At 39.0% G+C, this 11686-nt stretch overlaps 2 protein-coding genes and 1 long non-coding RNA gene across 5 annotated transcripts in view; 2 read left to right on the plus strand and 1 right to left on the minus strand.

Annotated features, from left to right (window-relative positions):
• Positions 1-4282, minus strand: part of LOC135233858 (uncharacterized) — a 35799-nt gene extending 31517 nt beyond the window's left edge. For both annotated transcript variants that reach the window (XR_010323973.1, XR_010323970.1), the window contains exon 1: positions 4266-4282. This is a non-coding gene — a long non-coding RNA (uncharacterized LOC135233858). The remainder of the gene's footprint in view (positions 1-4265) is intronic.
• The window catches only part of LOC135233849 (tumor necrosis factor receptor superfamily member 14-like), a 69599-nt gene that overhangs the window by 41243 nt on the left and 16670 nt on the right, over positions 1-11686 (plus strand). For both annotated transcript variants that reach the window (XM_064297764.1, XM_064297765.1), the window contains 3 exons: positions 12-28; positions 208-265; positions 839-858. In XM_064297764.1, the coding sequence (XP_064153834.1) occupies positions 12-28; positions 208-265; positions 839-858 (95 nt within the window). The remainder of the gene's footprint in view (positions 1-11; positions 29-207; positions 266-838; positions 859-11686) is intronic.
• The window catches only part of LOC135233856 (tumor necrosis factor receptor superfamily member 14-like), a 34210-nt gene continuing 27901 nt past the window's right edge, over positions 5378-11686 (plus strand). Inside the window, exons 1-5 of the mRNA XM_064297775.1 lie at positions 5378-5531; positions 7417-7516; positions 7756-7881; positions 7978-8136; positions 9013-9097. Of these exons, the coding sequence (XP_064153845.1) occupies positions 5508-5531; positions 7417-7516; positions 7756-7881; positions 7978-8136; positions 9013-9097 (494 nt within the window). The 5' untranslated portion in view covers positions 5378-5507. The remainder of the gene's footprint in view (positions 5532-7416; positions 7517-7755; positions 7882-7977; positions 8137-9012; positions 9098-11686) is intronic.

Raw genomic sequence — 11686 nt, forward strand, 5'->3', positions numbered from 1 at the left:
TTTGCTTTCAGAGAGGAGAAAGAAGAAGGTACGTGAGAATCTTTTTACATCATGTGCCTAACTTTTCAAATATCTTTCTAGAGCAGAATTTCATTTGCTATGAAGTTAATTTAATGAATTCAGAAGCCACTCCTGGGGCTATGCAATGACCTCTACGCTTTTATGGTTAATACTGTATTTACTGAGATAAAGTCTCCACTTTGCTAGGCAACAGATCTGACAGAACGTGAAAGAATGAACAGCACAAGCCAGCCACAGGATGAAGGTAAAGGAGCACATGACTTTATGGGGAAATAACAAAGACTGATAAAAATACTATTAGATGGGCTTTGTTGCTGCTAGTACTGCCCCTGATACATTGAATTGTTCTGCTACGTTAAAACCATTTTGATTCTTTACATTTTAATGAGGGGTGGGCACGGGTAATGTATTCTTTTACCAATTGAACACAATTGTGAAGATGAATTCTAAAAGGAAAAAACACGTTGGACCGTGAATGTGGACCAAGATATTCTCTTAGTTACTGTGCTGCTTGTATTAGAAGTATCAGTTGTCATTTTAAGAACCATTTTCATTTTAATTAAGTTTCCTCATCTACCTGGTCAGACTTTTAAAAATTTAATTGAATAAACATGTAAAGGGTGATGCTGTTTTAATAGCAGTTTTTATTGTGAACAGAAATCTTCATATTTATACAAGCGCTATGAGTGGTTAGCATATTAAACAATTAAACAAGAAAATCAAAAAGGAAAAGTAATGCAATGTTACATTATAAGTTTTTCAGAAAAATGTAAATGTTATCTAGTAATTAACTAATTAAGCATTATTTTGCTTTCAGGGAGCAGAAGTCAGAACGTGGTACGTGAGAAGCTTTTTATGTCATGTGCCTAACTTTTCAAATATCTTTCTAGAGCAGAATTTCATTTGCTATAAAGTTAGTTTAATTAATTCAGAAGTCACTCCTGGGGCTATGCAATGACCTTCATGCTTTAATGGTTAATACTGTATTTACTGAGATAAAGTCTCCACTTTGCTAGGCAACAGATCTGACAGAACGTGAAAGAACACAATTGAACACAATTATGAAGATGAATTTGCTTGAAGGATGTATTTTGTTTCACAAATTATAGGAAAGAATTAGAAAATGAATTTTTTCTGTGTAATCTCATAATATTGCTGGCCAAGTTTTTTATCCATAAATGTAAGCTGTTAAAAATTAAGCCCTATTTTTGTACCTTTAAAAAGGAAGCTGAGTCCTACCCCGCCCCCCCCCCCCCCCCCCCCCCTATTTTTTCATGACTCTTGTTACATGTTGTCCCATCCCAGCACTTTTTGGTAATTTGTATTTGCCCTAATTCTGTAGCTTATTCTTCTGCCTAGTTGGTTTGCAGAGGTTAGGTCTGAATAGTGTTCACTGTGTGAACTAAACTGTACAAAATAAGTATTGTATCTTACTGACCCTGTGTTTAGCAGTTGTGTATGACCATGAAATGCACTTTTTGTAAGTCGCTTTGGATAAAAGCGTCTGCCAAATAAATGTAATGTAATGTAACATACTAATGTAATTTTAATATATGTACATATTTCTTTTTTTGATATAATGTTACTGCATAATTCTCATTTTATATTTGTTTACGTCAGACTTTGTAACCCCTGGCATTGTACATTTGTCTGTTCATTATTCCTTATTATTCTCGGGGCTGTTCTATTGGTGTTCTCGGTTGAGTTCTTTTTTTTTTACATTTTAAAATATATTTCTGATAAATCAAAATGCAATTGAATATTTGACAATACTGGAAATAAATTTGCCGATATTTTTAAAATAAAGAACAACGCGTTTTTGCTGAGTGCGATCCTATAGGCTACTCCGGTGCGACTTGTAGTCCGGAAAATAGTGGTACCTACTCTAGCCCAAACATAAAACATACTTGCGCAGACGCTGAAGTTCGTTAGCCAGGCTAGCGCTACTGAGTGAATCGCCATGGCAGAGTCAGGGAAACGTAAAGCTAAGCGCAAATATGAAGATGAGCACAGGCTATTCTTACCTCAATGGGAGGAATTGTCTTTTTGCGGAACGAAATGGGAAACCCTTCTGCTTGATATGTCAGACTTCACTGTCGCATTTTAAAGCTTCAAACCTGGAGCGCCATTTCACCTCACTCCATGCTAACATGACCCAGGATTTTCCCAAAGGCACTGAACTTCGCAAGCACAAGGGAAACACGCTGAAACGTCAGTCAGAGAAGCAGAGTCAGTTTTTTCGAAAATTTACGAAGCACTCAGAGACGGTCACATTGGCATCATATCTGGTGGCATGGAACATTGCTCGTGCTAAAAGGCCATACAGCGAAGGGGAATTTGTGAAGACGTGCCTCAGAGATGTTGCTGCTATCCTCACTCCTGAAAACGACCATTTGAAGCGTTCTGTGTCAGACCTGCAGCTGTCACGGCAGACAGACGAACAGAGAATATCGGATATTAACAACTCAATTGAAACGCGTTTATATACGGATCTTGAGAAATGCCGGTATTTCAGCATTGCTTTGGATGAGTCTTGCGACGTTCAAGATAAGCCACAGTTGGCAATATTTGTACGGTCTGTGTCAGAAGACTGCACAATTAAGGAAGAGCTGCTTGACATTGTGCCGTTAAAAGATAGGACCCGTGGCATCGACCTAAAAGAGACACTCATAACTGTTGTTGAGAAAGCAAATTTGCAATTATCAAAACTAACAGCAGTAGCCACAGACGGTGCACCAGCTATGTCTGGATCTTGTAGGGCTGTGTATAGCTGTCGGCCGTTTCCCGGATTTTTGGACATTTCACTGCATTATCCATCAAGAGCACCTTGTGTCTAAAAAGCTGAACTTGGACCACGTCATGAAACCTGTGCTAGAAATAGTGAATTTTATTCGAACGCATGCTCTCAATCACAGACAGTTCAAAAACCTCATAGCTGAACTTGATGAAGATCTTCCCAGTGATCTGCTTCTCCACTGCACTGTGAGATGGCTTTCAAGAGGTAACATGATTTCCTGTTTTTTTGAACTTTTGAACCCAGTGAAGCTGTTTCTGGAAGAGAAACATAAGTACTATCCTGAGCTACATGACCCCCAGTGGATTTCAGATTTGGGGGTCATGTAGCTCAGGATAGTATAGAAATATATATAGTATAGTATAGATTTTCAGGTTTCTGGTCGACATGCTGCACCATCTAAACAAACTGAAGTTAAAAATGCTGCCTGACCTGGTGCAAAGTGTTTTTACATTTGTCAACAAACTCAAGCTCTTCCAGACCCATCTTCAAAAAGGAGTGCTCACACATTTTCCCTCCTTGTTGAAGGCAAGTGGAGAAGCAGCTGAACTCTCAAAAGGGTGCATTGCATGCTATGCAACACTGGTTGAAAATCTGCAGCAGAGTTTTGAGGACAGATTCTGCAACCTGAAGCAAAAGCGGCCACAGATCACATTCCTCATCAACCCTTTCACTGCAGAATCAAATTGTTTGAAAACCCCTTTAGTGGCAGATGAAGCAGCGTCTCAGTTGGAGATGATTGAACTTTCTGAGGATGACAGACTTAAATGTGTTTTGAGAGAAGGAACCACAGAGTTTTGGAAAATTGTACCCACAGACAGATATCCCAATGTGAAACAGGCTGCACTCAAGCTAATGTCCATGTTTGGATCAACTTGCGTCTGTGAATACGTTTTTTTTCTACACTGAAACAAGTAAAGTCAAGACATCGCTCTGTTCTTACGGACACATGTGAAAGAGTAGCTTCAAGTGGCCACAACTGAGTACAAGCCAGAACTGAAAAGGATTGTGGCAAACAGACTGCCAGGTGTCCTACTGAGTAAACCGAGGTAAGAAAAGACCTATGAAAACTGTTAGGCTATGTATTATGTCATTAGGCCTGTAAGTCACTGTTGCTTTTGTAGTGTGGGCATGCATGTGTTGTGCGGCTCTTTGCAATGGTGTGGGGTTTTTTTTTGGCTCTTCATGCTGGACTGGTTGGCCACCCCTGGTCTAGTATGCCTGTAATGCCAAATGCCTGTAATGTAGTATATTTTTTCTGTCTCTCAGGTACAGTATAACATACAATATGTGTTATAAAAGAAGTACTTTTTAATCCAACCCCGAGTTTGCATGACTTTTGTAGAATGGTCCAAATACACAATATAAATGTGTCTGTTACAAACATTTGCAAAACAACAGAAATTGTTGCACTTGTTAAATTCAGGCAAAGCCGAATAGTTCCACTGACCTGTGTTGAGGTAAATAAGCCTTAACTAGACAAACCTAGAGATAGCTTTCTCTTAATTTTTGTTTGACTTTTGATACTCAGTGCGAGTTCCACAGCTAAACAAGTAGCCTGCTGTAAAATAGTCTGATCCAGTGGAGGAAGTGGCAGTAAATAGGCTACTGTACATGAAGCATAATTTAGTTCCTTAAATTTTACCATGTGCACCAAAAGGGGTGGTGTGTCAAAACGATGTATAAAAAGTTTGTGCTTCCTTATTTTGAAAAATATGAATTTATGGCACATCAGATGTACTGATCCAGCAGCAGAATAAGATATTGGTTTTAATTTCATTTCCAAGCAGAAGTATGCTATTAATGAAAAAGATTAATAGCATACTTTTAGTTTTTAGTTAGTTGTTATTTTACAATAACAACTATTTTATTATAGCTGTTATTTTTAGTTTTTAGTAGTTAGTTAGTGTTTTAGTTAGTTGTGCAGTTCACTGACAAATTACCATAGGTAGTTCCATCTTACTTATTCCACACCCATACAGAGTGTTGCAGTTTGTAGTCCTAAAACCTGGAATTTTTTTGGCATTTTTGAGCCATGTGTTCCTTCCTCAAATCTCCAATGCTTTTTCCCATAGGGATTTCATTTTCTGCCAAATAAAAGGTCTGTGGTGAACGTAAGCCTAAGATACGTTTTGTTTTACGAGACAAATTATACCCATTAATACCTCAACTGTGAATTTCGAGGCAGTTATGTACTTTTAAAAAGTAAGTTGCTAACAAGTTGCTATATTCGAACTACAAAAATTGTCGCTTTCTGGAAACCGCCACTGAAGTTTCCTTACCGGGCCGCCTGCACGTTACAACCCATAGATATATGTCTATGTGACAACCGCTGTAGTTTCAATATAACAACAGTTCAGTGGGAATCTGCCTCTATGGAATCAGCCTAGGTCCTAGGGAACGCATGGCGGAAGAAACGTCTGGGTTTGGCCCAGAGACTGTAAAGTTTGGCCTAGAAAAATACGTCATCACTGTAACACTATGGCTGTGTCCCAAACTATTTTTTACAGTCTCTGGTCCCAAACCGCATACTTCCGTGCTCCGAGTGCGCATAGCGAGCATGCCTCCATCTTGGAGTGCGAGTTTTGAGCGACGTCATAGACGTGCGCGTTTTCTGTTGGCTAAATTTAATACACAACAAAGTTATGAAATTTGGTTGATGGCTACTACATAATACATTGAAAATGATAACATGCCGTCATCCGTATGTCGTGTGGTAAGTGCAAAGGAAGTTTGCCTAAGTGTAATGTAAAATGGCGGGAGTTGTTTATTCGCTATTTGAACTGCGTAATTATCTTAACGTGCTAACACCCTTATAGAGAACAATGCCATATGAGCGAAAACTTCGACGAGGTGTCGTGATAAGAACACTAGACATCATAGCTAACATTCGTTACCTTATTTGCGTACTAGCGCAATGAAATGGACGAAATGGACGAAATTCAGTCTAGATTAATGACGAGTTGTTTCGTGTATCAAGCCAGTCTGCAAATGACGTTGCCAGGTGGCCTAGCTCGTCAGATGCATTGTAACAGTTTTGTATTATTTTATCTGTAATTAAGAAGTGTTCCCGGGATCAGTGTAAATACGCAGTAACTGTTGGATTTATCTCAAGCGGCCAAAACCAGACTTCGTTTTTGAAGCTCATTTCCTGGTCTTGTTGTTCCTGGTTGCTCATTAACGCCACTACGGTTGGCTCCAGTATAGGCGTTTTCATATCCTGTTTCCATGTAAGTGTACAGTACAAATGCGGTCAAAATACAAAGTCAATAATTTTTTTCTCATGAGTACAAATAGTTACAATATGTGTATTTTATTCGTCTTATGACTGTCCATGGGTCGATTTCATGATTTATTGTGTCATTTGGGCACTGTTATAATATTTGTTGTGGACCAATGAGGTACAGTTTGCGTCACTTCCTGATTACTGCAAAGGAATAAGCTACAGTAGGGGCTACAGTCTATGGTCACTGGGGTGGGAGGTGACGCCTCTTGGCCTTGACATTGTGGCTTCGACCACTAACTTTAACTAATTATATGGAAACCTTAAGTTTGATGCCAGAGCTGAAAAGAGTTAATATGAATAAACTCAGGAAAAAAAAGATAAGAGTGGCTTTTGACTGTGCCATTTGGACTATACCGGCACTGGCCCTGCAGGGATTAGAGGGGTCAAAAACATAGGTTTCAGTTAAAATCACTCACAGTTGTACACCATGCTGCAATGGCATTGCCATATATATTATATATTATATATAAATTATATTCAGATCATTACAACACTGCACACTCTATCCAGACCTCTCCTTTCAGCCTCCTCTCATCAGCTTGCTGTCCAGTCTCTCCAATCACCCGACAGCTGTTTGTTGTGGCTCCCATCTCTTTGTCCTCGTCTCCCAATGTTGGAATGACCTTCCCTAGTCAGTCAGTCAAGAAGCTAGACTCATTGGCTGTTTTCTGCAAACACCTAAAGATCCACGTTTCAGACTATGCTTCATGTTTAAAAAAAGAAAAGAAACCCACCACACTTATTTTACAGATCTTCAGACATTCACCCCGATGGTGGCATTTACAGTTGTATTGTTGTCTCTAGCTGTAGTGGTATTTGCTTATTGTGTTAAATGGACTTTGATTAAAACTATCGACTAAATTAGTAAATTGTACATTGATTTGAGGCTCTCTTGCACCACAAATCTTGGGAGCACAGTGGAAAAGCGTAACGCTGACATTCACTAACATGAATGGCATTAGCGTGTCTGTAGCCTTCGCTTGCAAGCCTCTACCTTTTCATTTCTGACCTAAACTGGACAGAAGCACCCATATTCAGGGAGGAAATAGCTGATCCAGGACATAGCTGAAAGCTGAATTTATGGATCACAGGGTCACCTTTAATTACTCATTTCCATTTATCATACCATTTACTGAAGGTCATTAAAATCTTAACTTAAAATTTTATACTTGCCTTGAATATCCTGTAAATGTCCTTTATTTTAAATGATTATCACTGCTGTTCGCAATTGTCAGAATTGTGTGAATGGTAAAGTGTCATAGAATATAAATTTACAAGAAAAAAATGTTCAAATTTAACATCTTTATTTTCACAGGTAATGTTTTCAATGTGCATTGTTTTCTCAATTGGAAGTGAGTGTGGGCCTGCAGAATACAAAACTAGCGCTGGAGAATGTTGTCCTATGTGTGGAAAAGGTAATCCTTATGCCTAATCTAGTACACTTATTAATTTATTATGGGATTGAATTGAACCATTGAATAAATAAATAAGTGTGTGTTTGTGGGAAATAATAAAATTCCTTTTAAGGTTAAGTGAAATATTTCTGTACAGGACAGCTGGGGGACTGAGGGGGGTGTGTTGATCTTTTGCAAAAAAAAAAAAAAAAATTCCAAAATAGATTAAATGATAAACATGTTAAGATGTGTTTTACTAGGTTCAGTTGTATACAGACACTGCACTTCAGACTCCAGCACAACATGTATTCCGTGTATCAGAGGGACATACATGGATGAACCCAACGGACTTACCAGGTGCCTCCCATGTAATACTTGTGATCCAGGTCAGTTTTCATGACTTTCATATTAATTTCATAATCATTCATATCATAAAATACAATGCTTTTGAAAGTTTAAACTTTGCAAAACATGTTTTCTAGGGCAGGGACTAATTTTTCTTAATGAGTGTACAACAACCAGCAACGCAGTCTGTGATGTCAAAGATGGATTTTATTGTAAAAGCTATTCAAGAAATAAAGAGTGCAGTTATGCAATAAAACATTCCACATGCTCCCCTGGTGAATACCTCAAAGTACCAGGTAAGATTTCAGTTAATAACTCTTAATTTCATCTGAGACTGAGTATATATTTGTATAATTTGCCCCAATCCCCCTTTTTAACTGCATGTTTTTTTATTCTCCATTTATACATTTCCCCCAATTTGCAGTGCCCAGTTACAACAAAGCCCCTCCTGTAACTACAGTGACCTATATCATTTCTTGGGTGTACAGGCTGCCGCCATTGCTTATACTCTGTAGTCCTCCAGCTGAGCTGCCCACCCAGTGCGCCTGTTTTACAGCTAGTGCAGGCAGACAACAGGCACCTAATCAATCAGCGGATTGGCTTGTACACAACGAGTGATACCCTGTTGATTGAAACCAGAGTTTGACCCCCAAGGCCAATTATTTACCACCACCTCACCAGTTATCCGTCCATATCTGGCACTGGAGTGGTCAGGATTCGGTCCATGGACCACTGGGCCCATCACTTCAGTGAAGTGCTGGCAGCTCCACCCAAACACATTTTGCCTACAGGAGAAAAATGTATTTTTCTGTTGACAACCGCTGTCTACTTCACTGTACTACAACTTACTACAGTTTTATAAGTAAATTGGGGAGGAAGTGCCTTCTTTTCAGGAAGAGTGGAGACTTTTGTAGAGAATTTAAAACCCATGGTACCAACTCCAGAAAAAAAAAAAAAAAAAAAAAAAAAAAAAAAAAAATATATATATATATATATATTTACATATTTGGACTGATTTCCTATCTCTTTACACTCTGTTATCATGTAAAATAATTTCAGTGGATGAAGGTATTTAGCATGCATTAAATGCTTCAGTTATCATTCGTCTTCATTATAAAATGATAGAGGGGAACTTTGGTGCGTGTGAATGACTTGTGGTGTGTTCTGTGCAGGGACAAAAACTACGGATACACAGTGTGAACAGTGTCCACATGGTCATTTCTCTCCATATGGTGTCAACTGCACAGCATGGACAAAGTAGGCCAAGTTTCCTGAGCTACAGTTCACGGTTTATTGACTTTTGTTTTGGTTTAACAGCATACAAAAAGATCTGCTTGGCATCTGCTTGTTAAATTATTTGTTTCATATTGATTTTGTGGTGTTTTTATGTTTACATTCTCGTACGCAGAGCGAATTACTGAGTTGTGCACATACCATGGCTCAGTGAGCGACAGTATAACTAGAGAGAACTCATCTGGAAAACTTAAAACTAAGTGAAGTAACTGAAACTAAGTGTAAAACAGTGCTGTCATTATCATTACACCGTAGTGCCAAATTAAAAGGCAAAAAAAAAAAACTGAATACAAAATATCCTTTTTCTTCAGTTGATGTTTAATAAATTCAAAATAGTGTTAGGAGGGAGAAGATAAGGTTAAGGATGCTAGGATACAGTTTGAGGTGTGTTTTTACAGTGCACATTGCTGTATAGTCAAGACTAATAGACAGACTTTGAATGGGCAAGGACTTGGGACTAAGCAACTTTTTGGCAGAGTTGAGTTCCATCCAGCCATCCATCCATATTCCAAAACATATATTCCTGATCAGGGTTGGGGGTGGGGGCCAGAGAAGTGGGAATACACCATAGACAGGTAGCCTGAGATGTGACTTGGGTTTATTTAAAGGGAGTAAATGGTAAATGGACTGCATTTATATAGCGCTTTTATCCAAAGCGCTTTACAATTGATGCCTCTCATTCGCCGGAGCAGTTAGGGGTTAGGTGTCTTGCTCAAGGACACTTTGACACGCCCAGGGTGGGGTTTGAACCGGCAATCCTCCGACTGCCAGACAATCGGTCTTACCTCCTGAGCTATGTCGCCCGTTAGGAGTAGGAATACAGCCAGTGGCCAGAGAGTTTGGAGATGTATGGGAGTAGTTCAGATGAGAGCCTGGAGGAAAGGAGTGGGGATTGGTCCCAGGTCCCAGGTAAGGATAAGTTGGTTTATAAAGTGGGAGGATGTCAGCATCTGGGATGGGTGAGAATGGCGAGAGACAAGGGGAGGCTAGATTTTTCTCCTGCTCGAAAGGAAATGATCTAATCCAAGTTTGCTCTTATTTCTCATTTCAGATGTAATTTTGACCAGCAGAAGACTGCAGAAGGAACCGAAACAAACGATACAGTTTGTGAAAATATACCTGAACGAAGTAGATTCGGGATTCTTGGATCAGTACTATTGGTACTAGCAGCTGTGCTATGTACTGGACTAATTGGAAACTACTTTAAGGAAGGTTAGGTTTTACTTGTCTGAAAGTATTAATAAATTCTCATTGTTTAATTTTGTAACTTTAATATGCAGTGCATGCATATGCTTTTTCTGGTTTTATATTAATATGGCAGTTATGCATTTTACCCATTCTTCAACAACTGACACACTATATCCAACATGGCTGGCTCCTGGAGCAATTTGGAGAATTCATTAGTACTATGAACCAAACTTAAATATTACTGGACATTTGGGAATATCTGTTGGTAACCGCATCGGTTGTGAAAGTACTGTTGAGCACTGGTGTACTGATTATGAGTAAGAAACATTTGGATCAAGGCAAAAATCTAAACAAAACAGTATGACTTCATGGCTATCAGGGGGTTTTGGATGCTCCTGGTCATTTTTTATTATTTTCTTTCCAGGGAGAAAGAGCCAATTGACGGTGAGTTGTCTATATTTGGTATGCAATGTTTTTATCATATCATCTTATAATTCACTTTCTCGTTAAGTGCCGCTAACAAGGTTTGATAGACAAGCAGTGATTATGCTTTTCCAGTGAACTCCATAATGTTTGGATATATATAATTTTTTTTCTTGATTTGGCTGTGTACTCCATAATGTAATATTTGTAATCAAGCTATTGTTAAAGTGCACATTCTCAGCTTTTATTCACATTTATCCGCTTTGGTTTCACCACAGAAATTACACCACTTTTACATTCATAACCCCCTCATTTCAGGGCACCATAATGTTTGGGACATATTGATGTTATGAAATGAATGTAATCATGTTATAGTAATTTGTTGCATATCCTTTGCATACAATGACTGCTGGCAGTCCGTGAGCCATAAGCATCACAAGATGCTGAGTGTCTGGTGATGCTCTGCCAGGCCTGTACTGCAGCCATTTTCAGCTCCTGCTGGTGAAGGACTGAGGTGAATGACTTGACCAGTCAAGAAGTTTTAAATCAATACAAATCAAATCAGTGATTTGTATTGAAGTACAGAGCCAGATCTAGAAAAAATGTCTTTGTCCAAAAAATTATGGAGCTCGCTATCTATGTTGCTCTCAGAATGACATCTTGGATGGGATCTTGTGTATTAATAATAATGAATTCACTTTTTAAATCAGATTCCCATACAAGAAACTATCCCCGCAAAGAGTCCTCCTTAACAGAGACCGCTGCCTGAGGGATCACACATTGCAGTGGGTCAAAGCTTTCTGCTGTAACTCCAATCCCACGGTGTTCACCGCCCTGCGCCCTCTCCTCGCGGCGTTGGGCGAATCCAGCGCTGGATGTGTGGAATACGGTCTCCTCCTCGTCCACTTCCAAAACCTCACCATCAGCAACAGGTAACAGTCA

Source organism: Anguilla rostrata, chromosome 11, assembly GCF_018555375.3.
Source record: "Anguilla rostrata isolate EN2019 chromosome 11, ASM1855537v3, whole genome shotgun sequence".
In the NCBI taxonomy this organism is placed as follows: Eukaryota; Metazoa; Chordata; class Actinopteri; order Anguilliformes; family Anguillidae; genus Anguilla; species Anguilla rostrata.